Source organism: Protopterus annectens, chromosome 5.part0 (assembly GCF_019279795.1).
Source record: "Protopterus annectens isolate FY-2018-M chromosome 5.part0, PAN1.0, whole genome shotgun sequence".
Taxonomy (NCBI): domain Eukaryota; kingdom Metazoa; phylum Chordata; order Ceratodontiformes; family Protopteridae; genus Protopterus; species Protopterus annectens.
The window spans coordinates 162,825,034-162,838,651 of record NC_056735.1 but is presented as its reverse complement, the minus strand read 5'-3'; the positions used below and the strand labels follow the sequence as shown (position 1 = coordinate 162,838,651).

At 36.4% G+C, this 13,618-nt stretch overlaps 2 protein-coding genes across 6 annotated transcripts in view; one reads left to right on the top strand and one right to left on the bottom strand.

The window, feature by feature from the left end:
- UNC50 (unc-50 inner nuclear membrane RNA binding protein) overlaps nt 1-242 on the bottom strand; it is a 272,685-nt gene extending 272,443 nt beyond the window's left edge. Inside the window, exon 1 of one of the 2 annotated variants that reach the window (XM_044072188.1) lies at nt 114-242. The gene's annotated coding sequence lies outside the window, so the exon portion shown is untranslated. The remainder of the gene's footprint in view (nt 1-113) is intronic. The other variant, XM_044072187.1, reaches the window with a different exon arrangement.
- Nucleotides 243-412: 170 nt separating this feature from the next.
- Nucleotides 413-13,618, top strand: part of LOC122802531 (cytochrome c oxidase assembly factor 5) — a 255,614-nt gene continuing 242,408 nt past the window's right edge. For 2 of the 4 annotated variants that reach the window (XM_044072189.1, XM_044072193.1), the window contains exon 1: nt 413-563. In XM_044072189.1, coding sequence (XP_043928124.1) covers nt 438-563 — 126 coding nt within the window. In that variant the 5' untranslated portion in view covers nt 413-437. Of the gene's footprint in view, nt 824-12,803; nt 12,906-13,618 lie in introns of those variants that run through there. The other 2 variants (XM_044072191.1, XM_044072190.1) reach the window with 2 other exon arrangements.

Here is a 13,618-nt window from a genome sequence, read left to right as displayed (position 1 = left end):
GCCCATGACAGTCATCACTAGATGCAAATACAAGATCGTTCAAATGTCACTTTAAAATGACTCGATAATAGATTCAAAAGGTAAAATAGGAGCAAATAAAATTAATCCCTTACCAAAATATGACGTTGCTATAAACAACACCAACAACTTTGCAACCCCCTCAGATCCCTTTTCCTGCAACAAATCGAACACGTAGCAAGTAAGCGTACTCACGCAGAGGTTGCGCACTGTCAGGAGTACTTTGCGTACGGTCGTCGAGCCTTCTCAACTGAACGCTGGGAAATGTAGTTTCGTGTGTGTTTGTAATGCAAATACAGTGCAGTCGGATGCAGCCTTCAGTTCCTTTTTGCTGCAGCAACTGTCTGGAAAATTTTGCCTCCGGTCACTGAGCCTTCTAAACTGAATTCTGGGAAATGTAGTTTTTGTGTATATTCACAATGCCAAGTCTTAATATTGCTCAAGGAAAACTCTCATTTGAGCACTACAGTTCCCAAAGTATGCTTGGCAGTGTTTGTGCTCTCTCACCCGGTAGTGCCACACAAAACAACTTGGTTTACATGCTAGTAAGTGGCAGTTAGAAGTTCTAAAGTATGTTTTACTTGTATTAATTTGCAGTGGGATTTAGTTAGATTTGTACTTATCTGATATCAGATATTAAATAGTGTAAATGAAACATAGGCATTTCTGGTGAATTTGTCTGAGGCGTGTGAAGGCAGTAACAATGCCAAAGTACTTTGAAGATAAAGAAGAAGACCCATCACCTTGCGCTGGTGTGAAAGAGGATTTGAAGACGTGCTTGGTTGAAACTGACTGTGTACTAAAGGTTAGGATTGCTAATTAAACAGCACTTATAGTACATATAATTGTTATATAATGTAGCGATGTCGGGTGCAGGGTGCTTGAAGTGTCTTGCTGTAGAATGAAATACGAAATTTACCATGTAGTTGGTCTGAAGACGAGAGAAATGTTGGAACTTGGAACCAAGTAGTCAGGTTAACATTAAGAGGCTTGATTAGGCTGAAGTAGACGAACATGTCTGTAACTGATACACCACCAGTACTGAAGGCAATAAAAAGCAGCAAAACAACCAGCCAGTATCCAAAACACTTTATTCTTCGCATCATTTCTAAAAAAAAAAAAAAAAAAAAAAAAAAAAAGCGCCTGTCTTGTAAAATAAATAAAATAAAAATATGTATATATATTTGTTAACCGGGGGTGTCTGACTGAGCCGAAAAGACCCCTTTTCAGCAGAGGCCCGGGGAGAAAAGCTCCACATAGAAAAATTACAGATACATTTAGTTATTTAGACATGATGAGTATGCACACAAATTACAAAAGACCTATTTTTTACAGTGGTATGCAGCACTAGTAACAATTTAACACTTTATTAAACATTTCAATAAAAAATAGAAAATCTCAAATTACATTCTAAATTTAACCCTTTCGGGACTAGAGTATCATACTTTAAACTATATACAGATTCTTTAAATAGTAACTTACGTACAGCATGAAAATGTGGATATTAAAATAATTTATTTTTCTAGTACAGTACCTCTTAAACCTGCAGATACCCCACATGTACTCTGTCAAAATGTTCTGCTATTGAACTCTTCTTTTTATTCCTAACAATATCTCTAATGTGCTCCATTAGCCTCACTTTAAAGGGCCTCTTACTCTCTCCCAAGTAAAATTTATTACAAAGACATGTAAGGGCATAAATAATGCCCTCTGTGTCACACCCAAATTGGTCTTTAACATTAAAATTCAAACCATTTATTTTGATAAAGCTTGTAACTATACATTTACATGCTTTGCATTTTCAGAGGATCTGGTTCCATAGTCTAAAGGGACTCTTGTAGAATTGATGGAGGGGGTAAACAATGTTCTCCTAACTACAAATTCCCTGATACTTCTCCCCTTCCTATAGGATATTTTTGGCATACAGATCACCCATTGAGAAAAATCTTTCAGGAATGTCATATAGCCCCAATAAAATTTTCCCATATCCAGAAGTTTCGGACTAAAGCAACTATATGTCGTAACAAAATAAATAGCCTCTTTATTTGTTATTATTGTGTATAGGTTTATTATATGTACACTTCCTTCCTGTACATATTTATATATTCCCTTACGGACCTATCCAGTAACTCACTACTTATAGCCTCTGTATCTAAACATATATTGACAGTTCTCTTCATTTCTGCTGTAAAATCGGTATCATTTTTATGCAACCTATACAAACGTGTGAATTCTCCATATGGTATAGCTTGGAGGGTATGTGGTGGATGGCAGCTGTGTGCCTGTAAATATTGAAATCCGCCTTCAAATTTTGTATGTATTGATGTTCTATTCCTTTTTCCATCAATAATATCCACCACCACATCTAAAAAACAAACGTTTTTACCCATCTTAAATCCATCAAATTCTAAATGAAATCTATTGTGTTGTAGCTCCAATATAAATTAATTTATCTCATCTTCACCTCCTTAACATAAAAGATCAAGTCGTCAATGGACGTATATTATTTTGTTACATGCTGTTGAAAAAAATTTGACTTGTATACATACTCCACCTCAAATAGGCCCATATTTAGGTTTGCATAAGATGGGGCAAAAGCTGCCCCCATCGCTGTTCCCTGTTTTTGATGGTACAGTATCCTTATCAAATTCAAAAAAAAAATCTTCATTAGACAAAAATGGACTAGTTCTGTAATATATTATATCACTGGACTATTACCAAAACAAAAAAAACCCTCAAGGCCTCAATCCCAAAATTATGATGAATATTAGTATATAAGCTCTTTACATCTAAGATGACCCAGTACATGTTTTGGTTCCATTGAATCTCACTGATTTTATTCAGAAAATCAACAACATCCTTAATATATGAAGGCAAAAGTTGTACCTTAGGTAACAAGTAAAAATGTAGAAACTGTCCCATTTTATATGAAAAATATCCCTTTACCTGAAACTATAGGGTGGCTTGGAGGGTTTATCAGTTCCTTGTGTATTTTTGGCAGACAGTAAAAATGTGCCATTTTGCATCCATCCACATTGAATTTTTGTTTACATCCTCACATGAGAAATATCCTAACCATAAACCTTTAGTTATTAAATCATTATATTCCTGTATAGTTGTTAAATGTATAGAAAATTCCACTGTACCATATACTTAAATGTTCATTACACATATTAAAGTAATGTGTATGGTGCATAACCACCAATTTATTGCCCTTGTGTCTTCTTTCGGCTGTTTCCATTAGGGGTTGCCACAGCAGATCATCTGTTTCCATTTCTTCCTGTCCTTTGCATCTTGCTCTTTCACACCAACCACCTGCATGTCCTCTCTCACCACATCCATAAACCTTATCTTAGGCCTTCCTCTTTTCCTCTTACCTGGCAGCTTCATCCTTAACATCCTTTTCCCAATGTACCCAGCATCCTTCCTCAGCACGTCCAAACCAATGCAATCTCGCATCTCTGGCTTTGTCTCCAAACCATCCAACCTGGGCTGACCCTCTAATATATACTTATTCCTAATCCTGTCTACACTTGTCACACCCAGTGTAGATCTTAACATCTTTAACTCTGCCACATCCAGCTCTGACTCCTGCCTTTTTGTCAATGCCACTTTCTCCAACCCATATAACATAGCTGGTCTCACTACCCTCTTGTAGACCTTCCCTTTCACTCTTACTGGTACTCATTTGTCGCAAATCACTCCTGACACTCTTCTCCACCCACTCCACCCTGCCTGTACTCTCTTCTTCACCTCTCTACCACACTCGCCATTACTCTGAACTGTTGATCCCAAGTATTTAAACTCATCCACCTTCGCCAGCTCTACTCCCTGCATCCTCACCATTCCTCTATCCTCCCTCTCATTCACACACATATCTTCTGTCTTAGTCCTGCTGACCTTCATTCCTCTCCTCTCTAGAGCATATCTCCACCTCTCTATCAAATTTCTCCGTGCACTTAATGATACTAACAATTTCCATTAATTTTTAGTCAAATTATAACATATATCATTTTTCGGTTTATTAAAGTAAAAAAAATCCTCTTTCAACAGCAAAATTCAACATGGTAGAAAAGTGTTGAATCCCTTTATGACTGAAAGGTGGTGCAAACACACTTATACTCAGTATGGCTTGTATCTAAAGAGCAGTATGCATTAAATAAAGAGCAATATGCATTAAATTCTCCAGATTGACATGAATAAAAACTTTCATCAGCAGACACATTTATATTACTTTCATGACTGACATTGCAGTCATTATTATATGAATTGCCATTAAAAAACTCTTCAAATGTAACTTCCTCACCAGTCTGTAACTGTCACATTTTATTTCACGCAGTCGTGGTAAAACCGTAGGTATGAATTTCAAACCACAGTTAAAAAGTGCATATTCACAGTCACTAAAATTATGTCCAGATAAACTGACAATGTAAGAGTCACAATCATCTAGAGGCAACGGGTTACCATTTACCTCTTTTGTAATGCTCCTGTGGCTGATATTCCTTTGCTGCAGGGCTGTAGATTCCTGTTGGCATTTCCTCCCCTGAGTTGCCTCTTGATTATTTGGACCATTGCAAAAAGTCCGATAAAACTGCTTCTCCTGTTGAGCTGTCGGAAGTGGAGGATAATCATTCCTTCCTTCATTCTCATCTTGTGTAGATGAATACATGTTCCCCGATGTCAAAAATGAGGAATTAAGTAGACGCTGGCCATTCCCTCCTCCTTCCTCAAACCTCACATGATTGCTGGGCCGCTTCCAGTTGGTTCTTGCCACAAAAGGCGTACCATTATCATAGGTACAGATTATCTGTAAAAAGTTTACCTTTTTTCCTTTCCACAATATTCCTTTCATAAGATTTCAATTTTACATTAATGTCCATTAAGAATTTGTCCAAATACTCTATTTTCGGACCTGAAGATAAGGTTGCACATATCAATTTAATTTATTCTTTCAGTTCCTGATGTTTCACCCCATTTTTTTCCAAAAGTATAGTAACCCACTCAATGGTACATCTGTGGGCTACCACTACCCACCGTTTATGGAACTGTTTATCTGCCTCATTATTGAGGTCAAAAGGCATAGACGGATCTTTGTATGCCCTCAGTCCCCTTGTGGTGATATCAAGTTCAATATATTTATACAAACTTTGAATATTCAAAAACACAGCATGTTTCTTCCCACGTTCATTTCTCTAGTTGGTCAAACAATACCTTGTTTTCTGATGTAAGGGAAGATGTGAACTTACGACCTACAGTAGCAAATGGATTATTGCAGCGTTTGTTCCAGTCCTCTTCCCATTTGTTCCGTGGTCTGGTAACATTTGCACCATTATGATGATTAGACCGCTCACCTGACTGTATGAGGAAACTATCCATAGACTGTTGTGTATTATCCATCATGGATTCTCGAAATATACAAGGCAGGTTTGTGTTTGGATCACTGGCCATAAATACAGGACAAGAACACCAACACACTGATATACCACCAGTACTGAAAGCAATAAAAAGCAGCAAAATGACCAGCCAGTATCCAAAACACTTTATTCTTCTCTCACTGACATCTCGGCACAAAGCCTTCAAGGAGTGTAAAGCATTTCTTAAAAACACCTGCCTTATACAGTGGGTATAAAAAGTGTACACACCCCTGTTAAAATGCCAGATTTTTGTGATTAAAAAATGAGACAATAAATACTTCAAAACATTTCTCACCTTTAATGTGACCTATAACCTGTACAATTCAATTGAAAAACAAACAAATCTTAGGGGAAAAAATATGAAAAATAAAAAATGTACAATAAGCTGGTTGCACAAGTGTGCATACTCTTAAACTAATACTTTGTTGAAGCACCTTTTGATTTAATTACAGAATTCAATCTTCTTGGGTACACACCTGCCATCAATTAAAGAGATTCTGATTAACCCCAAATAAAGTTCAGCTGTCCTAGTAGGATTTTCCTAACATTTGCTCAGTTGCCTGCTACAGCAAAAGCCATGGTTCACAGAGAGCTTACAAAGCATCAAAGGGATCTCATTGTTGAATGGTATCAGTCAGGAGAAGGGTACAAATAAATTTCCACAGCATTGGATATACCATGGAACACAGTGAAGACAGTCATCAAAAAGTAGAGAAAATATGGGACAATAGTGACGTTGCAAAGAACTGGACGTCCCTCCAAAATTGATGAAAAGACAAGATGAAAACTGGTCAGGGAGGCTGCCAAGAGACCTACAGCAACACTGAAGGAGCTGCAGGAATTTCTGGCAAGTACTGGTTGTGTACTACATGTGACAATTATTTCCTGTATTCTCCATATGTCTGGGCTATGGGGTAGGGTTGCAAGATGGAAGCCTGTTCTTAACACACAAAAACATCCAGGCCCGGCTAAAATATGCAAAACAATACATCAAGTCCCCAAAAAGCACGTGTGAAAATGTGGTCTGATGAGACCAAGGTTGAACTTTTTGGCCACAATTCCAAAAGGTATGTTTGGCGCAAAAACACTTTGCATCACCAAAAGAACACCATCCCCACGGTGAAGCATGCTGGTGGTAGTATCATGCTGTGGGTTTGCTTTTCGTCAGCTGGAACTGGGGCTTTAGTCAAGGTGGAGGGAATTATGAACAGTTCCAAATGCCAGTAACTTTTGGCCCAAAACCTTCAGGCGTCTGCTAGAAAGCTGAAGATGAAGAGGAATTTCACCTTTCAACACGACAGTGACCCCAAGCATGCATACAAATCAACAAAAGAATGGCTCCACCAGAAGAAAATTAAAGCTTATGGAATTGCCCAGTCAGAGCCCAGACCTAAATCCAATAGAAAATGTGTGGGGTGACCTGAAGAGGGCTGTGCACAAAAGATGCCCTCGCAATCTGACAGATTTGGAGCGCTTTTGCAAGGAAGAGTGGGCAAATATTGCTAAGTCAAGATGTGCCATGCTGATAGACTCCTACCCAAAAAGACTGAATGTTGTAATTAAATCAAAAGGTGCTTCAACAAAGTATTAATTAAAGGGTGTTCACACTTATGCAACCAGCTTATTATACATTTTTTAAAATATTTTTTCCCCTAACAGATTTTTTTTTTGTTTTTCAATTGAATTGTACAGATTATAGGTCACATTAAAGGTGGGAAAAGTTTTGAAATGATTTATTGTTGTCTCATTTTTTTATATAACAAAAACCTGGCATTTTAACATGGGTGTGCGCACTTTTTATATCCACTGTATATACACACTTATCAACCATTTAACACTTAATTATACACTTCATTAAACATTTCAATAAAATCAAATAAAAAATCTCCAATTACATTCTAAATTTAACCCTTTCGGTACTGTGAAGATTGGGTGAAGGCTGCCAGCCTAGCCAGATAGAATTTTGGAAGACAATTTTGTCATCTGTAAATATTAATGTAAACCACAGGCTTGTTGTCTTAAATGGTAAAAGTAGTGTTACATGTGGAACTGAAAAAAATGTAACAACATTGCACTCTAATGACCAAGAAAAAAAAGCATGTTGTGACCCTTTGATGTAAACACAGCTCCGGCCAGTCTAGATGAAGGAATTCTTGCTATTGTTTTAAGGCCAGAGTTAATGGACAGAATTCACAATCATAAATGTCCTTATTGCTCTGGTTTCTGCACAGAGGTGAAGAATGTAAATGTGGTTTCTGTTAGCCTGGGAACCCAGGGAAGTGTGAAGAATGATGTAGTGTGAACCAGGAATGTGATTTTAAAAATAGAGAATCAGAGAGCATTAAGCATTTCTGTCTTGACCATCCAACTCACCAGCACTGTCTTGCTCTATATGCAAGTTTATCTTAGATTTGTGTTTTCTCTTAGAAATAGCTAGAAACTAGAAATATTAGACTGTTTTTCTGTGATGTCAGAACTGTACTACTAAATTATTTTGTGTTTCTCTGTGATCTCAGAACTCTCGACTAGCACCGTGTAGTAAAAAGTATTGTCTTGTGTTTTTATTATTTATTATTAAATATTTTAAAACCTTTCAACTGTGGCTGTTTTGTGTAGAGATAAGTTAAGCTCTGAGAGTACACTGCATGTATATAGTGATTCTGTACCAAGTCACTTTAATAAGCATTGACTGTTTAGTTGTACTACCAATCGAAGAATATCGCACAGCAATAATTGGACACCCTTTTAAGGGCCTTTGAGTAGCTGATAAATATTAGTGGGTGGTGGCAGCTGGTACTACCATATAGTCTGGAAAAAAGGGGCACAGCTGGAGAGCCTGTGCCAGCCTTCCCCTGGAGTGTCTGCGTGGTTGTATAAACTCTTCTCAAAGAGTGTGTGTGTGTGTGTGTGAGCTACTTGGGCAGGGACACGAAGCACTGGTTGAACACAGAGGGTGATGGAGGTTTTAGCTTGCCCACTAGGCTGAGATCTGGACCCTATAACTGTGCCAGTGGGGAGTCTTATTTGGGACCCCAGAGAGCAAAGGAACGACCAGCCCGGGACAGACTGTGATCTCTGTGTGCTCTTAAGGGAAATTGCACTTTACTGTGTGTATTTGTTATCGTTTCCTCCTATATGAGAAGCCCCTCACTGGTGTTAGTGGTGAGGATGGAGGCTCCTTGATTGCTCGGCCAGGGCACAGGCGTCACAGGGACTAAAATATCATACTTTAAAATATATAGATTCCTTAAATAGTAACTTATTTTTAATATCCACATTTTCATACTGCAAATCTGCAGATACCTCCCATGTACTCTGTTAAAATGTTCCGCTATGGATCTCTCCTTTTTATTCCTAACAATATCTCTAATGAGTTCCGTAAGCCTCCCTTTAAAGGGCCTCTTACTCTCTCCCATGTAAAATTTATTACAAGGGCATTTAAGGGCATAAATAATGCCCTCTGTGTGTCACCCATATTGGCCTTTAACATTAAAATTCAAACCATTTATTTTGGTAAAGTTCTTAACTATATATAAATAAGGCCCATGATAATCATCAAGAGATGGTGTAGGTACAAGATCATTCAAATGTCACTTTAAAATGACTTGATGATAAGTTCAAAAGGTAAAATAATAGCAAATAAAAAATAATCCCTTACCAGAAAATGACGTTGCTATAAACAAGAGCAACAACTTTACAGGTGCATTCAGATGCAGCCCCCTCAGCTCCTTTTTCCTGCAACAAATCGAACACGTAGCAAGTAAGCGTACTCGCACAGAGTTTGCACGCTGTCAGGAACACTTTGCGTATGGTCACAGAGCCTTCTAAACTGAATGCTGGGAGATGTAGTTTCTTGTGTGTTTGTAATGCAAATACGGTGCAGTCAGATGCACCATTCACTTCCTTTTTGCTGCAGCAACTATCTGGAACACTTTGCCTCTGGTCACTGTGCCTTCTAAACTGAATGCTGGGAAATGTAGTTTGTGTATGGTCGCAATGCCAAGTCTTAATATTGCTCAAGAAAAATTCTCATTTGAGCACTACAGCTCCCAAAGTACATTGGGCAGTGTTTGTACTCTCTCACCCGGTAGTGCCACACAAAGCACCTTGGGTTACATGCTAGTAAGTGGCAGTTAGAAGTTCAAAAGTATGTTTTACTTGCATTACGTTGCACTGTGATTAAGATGGATTTGTACTTATCTGATATCAGATATTAAATAGTGTAAATGAAACATAGGCATTTTTGGTGAATTTCAAGACCACTGGTTCAGACCCAAAAGTATTTTATTCTCTAGTGCCTCGTTAAAAAACCTTCCAAGAGTTACAAAATTCAGCTAAAAATGTGCTACCTTTTATACAAAAACACAAACAATCAATAGTACTATCAAACATTTAAATAAAATACTTCCAGTTAACCTCTCCATTCAGTCCCATAGGGACCAACGTATCATATTTAAGAATAAAGACAGACTCTGTATAACAGTTTTTCTTTCAAAAGAATTTCATCATAATCTTCAACAAATACTTGCTCTAAAGTACAACTTGAAGCATACAAAAATGACTGCTATGTAGATCTGTAAAATGACATGCCAAAATCTTGTCTTCCTTTTGATTTTTTATGTCCCTGATGTGTTCCATTACCCTCACTTTAAAACTTTTTTTGTTTCACCAATATAAAAGAAACCGCACAGGCATCTTAAGGCATAAATAACCCCCTTGCTGTTACATGAAAAACATCCCCTTGGTACATATTTGATTTTATTCATATATTCAAAGGAACATATATATTTGCAAGAAGAACAACTGCATGCACAGCATTTCAACAACAAAAGAGGCAGGTGGCAATGACTTTAATATTAACCGTAATATAGTTGTAAATCTCTCTGGATGTATTTTGTCAGATGAACAATTTGCTGTTTTGAATTTGGGGCTAAAATATGTCCCTACTGTGCTACCTAGGAAGCATATTTTAAATCAGGAAATATTCTGTTTTCTGTTCGTAAGTTGCACCTTAAGTTTTTTATGCTAATAGTGATGTTAAATTACCATGTGCTGATATTTCTATGGAAGAAAGTTTTCATTCTTGTTTTTTCAGATTTGAATATGTCTGTGGAACATGTGGAAAATAATGCTTATTCTATTGACACTTCTGTTGTGCCTATGAAAAGCAGATATATCCCCCATTCTAATGAAAAAAAATATACATTTTAATTTAGTGTTAACATTTGCCATGAATGAAATGTGTGATGTTATATAATAAGAACAATATTTGTTATAATTTGATATTAAGAGAATGGAAAGCCCTAAAAGAACTGCAAGAAAGAAGGGATTTAATTATAAAGCCATCGGATAAGGGAAATAAAGTAGTAGTAATGCATTTTCATCAGTATCAGAAAATGTGCTTGGAGTATTTACAGAATAAAGATGTATATAAAAATGATGACATGAAATGTTATAAACAAGCTATAACTGAGTTTACCTACAAAAAGGTGTGAGGCTAGGGTATTTTACAGATGATGACGTACATAAAAAATCTAATAGTGAAGGTTGTGTTCTAGCTACATTTTTTTGTTTGCCTAAACCGCACAAAGACATGAATAACCCACCAGGGCATCCCATTATTTCAGCTTGCAAATATTTCTTACATGGAGTTGGGCTTTTGTTACATAATATTTTTTTTACTGTATGTCTTGAAAATTCCATCCTATATTAAAGATAGTTTTGAATTTTTTGGATAAGATTTCTCATGTTAAGTGGAATTAAAACATGTACTGGATAATGTTGGATGTTAAAAGTTTATATACATCAATCCAACATACAGATAGACTTCATGCTATAATGTATTTTTTGGGGGATAGCCCCTTAACAAATTATTTGGTTGATTTGACTTATTTTTATTTAAGTAATAATTTTTTGCATATAATGAATTTCTTAGGCAAAAACAGGGAACAGCCATGGGGCACCATTTGCCTTCATGTATGCAAACTTATTCATGGCTTATTTTGAATTAGTATGTTTGTATAAATGTAATTATGTTAAGAATTATGTAAAATATTATTTTTGTTTTATAGATTTAATTTTCATATATGATGGGGCAAGAGTGAAATTTTGCAGTTTGTTGCTGATTTACAACAAAATACATTCAGTTTGTCTTTTGATGGGCTACAATATGGAACCCAGGTCTCTTATCTAGATCTGACACTTAAGGGTTTGGATGATGGCAACATTTTTACTGGGGTAAACGGGAAATTTTTAGATGGAAGCCAGTATCCGTATGCTACTATTTGTTATCCCCCTATGTTCTATCATCTTTGCCATTTGGTGAATTTTTAAGATTGTCTAGAATATGTAATGTTGAGACAAATTTGTTGGAAGAAATATACAATACTTCCATTATATTTTATAATAGAGGTTATAGTAGGAAAGCAATAGATGAAACTAACCAAAAACTTTTTTTGTTAAAATCAAAAAACAATGTTAGTGATCGGTTGTGGGTCAAGGGGGGGGTAGAGAGAATGGTGGAAACAAGAATGAACAAATGTATTTTGTTAGCACATATAACATTCCAAGTGAAGAAGTTAGTAGTATTGTAAGATATCATTGGAATTTTATCCACAAAGATGGGGATTTGAGTAAAATTTGAGTAAGCACCTTATGATGTCACACAAATGGGGAAGAAGTTTAAAGGATGTGCTTGTTCATGGAAATTTTGTCTTACCAAAAAGTAACCTTGTTTGTCCAACATCGAGCACATATAAATGGAAAAGTTGTTCTATTTGCAAATATATATGATGTTCCTTTGAATATATGAATAAAATCAAGTATGTACCAAGGAGACGTTTTCATGTAACAACAAGGGGGTTATTTATGCCTTAAGATGCCAGTGCGGTTTCTTTTATATTGTTGAAACAAAAATAAGTTTTAAAGTGAGGTTAATGGAACATATCAGGGACATAAAAAAATCAAAAGAAGGACAGGATTTTGGTATGTCATTTTAGAGATGTACATGGCAGTGATTTTTCTATGATTCAAGGTTGTATTTTACAGCAAGTATTTGTTGAAAATGATGATAAAATTATTTTCAAAGAAAAACAGTTATACAAAGAGTCTGTCTTTATTCTTAAATATGATACTTTGGTCCCTATGGGACTGAATGGAGAGGTTAATTGGAAGTATTTTATTTATTTGTTTGATTGTATTATTGATTGATTTGAGGGGTTTTTTTTGTATAAAAGGTAGCGCATTTTTAGCTGAATTTTGTAACTCCTGGAAGGTTTTGTACTGAGGCGCTATAGACTAAAATACTTTTGGGTCTGAACCAGTGGTCTTGATTTTTGGTGAATTTGTCTGAGGCGTATGTAGGCAGTAACAATGACAAAGTACTTGGAAGATAAAGAAGAAGATCCATCCCCTTGTGCTGGTGTGAAAGAGGATTTGAAGACGTGCTTGGTTGAAACTGACTGTGTACTAAAGGTTAGGATTGTTAAACAGCTCTTATAGTACATATAATTGTTATATAATGTAGAGATGCTGAGTGCAGGGTGCTTGAAGTGACTTACTGCAGAATAAAATATGAAATTTACGATGTAGTTGTCGGTCTGAAGATGAGAGAAATGTTGGAACTTGGAACCAAGTAGCCAGGTTAACATTAAGAGGCTTGATGAGTCTGAAGTAGACAAACATGTCTAACTGCCTAAACTAATAACTTCATCCTAGTTCTGTAGACAGATTGCGATTTAAATAAGCCTGCTAATTTGAAAAATAATATATTTTTAAATACTGCAGGGGCAAACAGTTGAAAAAGATAATAAAATCTTGTATATCTAAGGGGCAGCATTTGGAGAGGTGTACACATGTTGAACATGGGAACAAGGCAACATTATAAAGATGCGAGTGCAAAATGAAAATTTCTGGATGCGGCTGGTATGTGCATCAATCCCAGTAAGACAATGTTTTACTATAATACCCCCAGTAGTTTTGCACAGAAGTGGGCGTGGCCTGAGTGGCATGCCAAATGGACCTGATATTGTATGCAAATAATGCATGATTGACATGCCATACAGATTTGCTTCACCGTTCACATAAATATTCATCAAGGGGGCAGTACAGTTACCTATTGTATGTAATGTTGTTCGCTTTTGCAAGGGTGCTGTGCCCCCCACCCCCCTAAATTATGTATACCAACT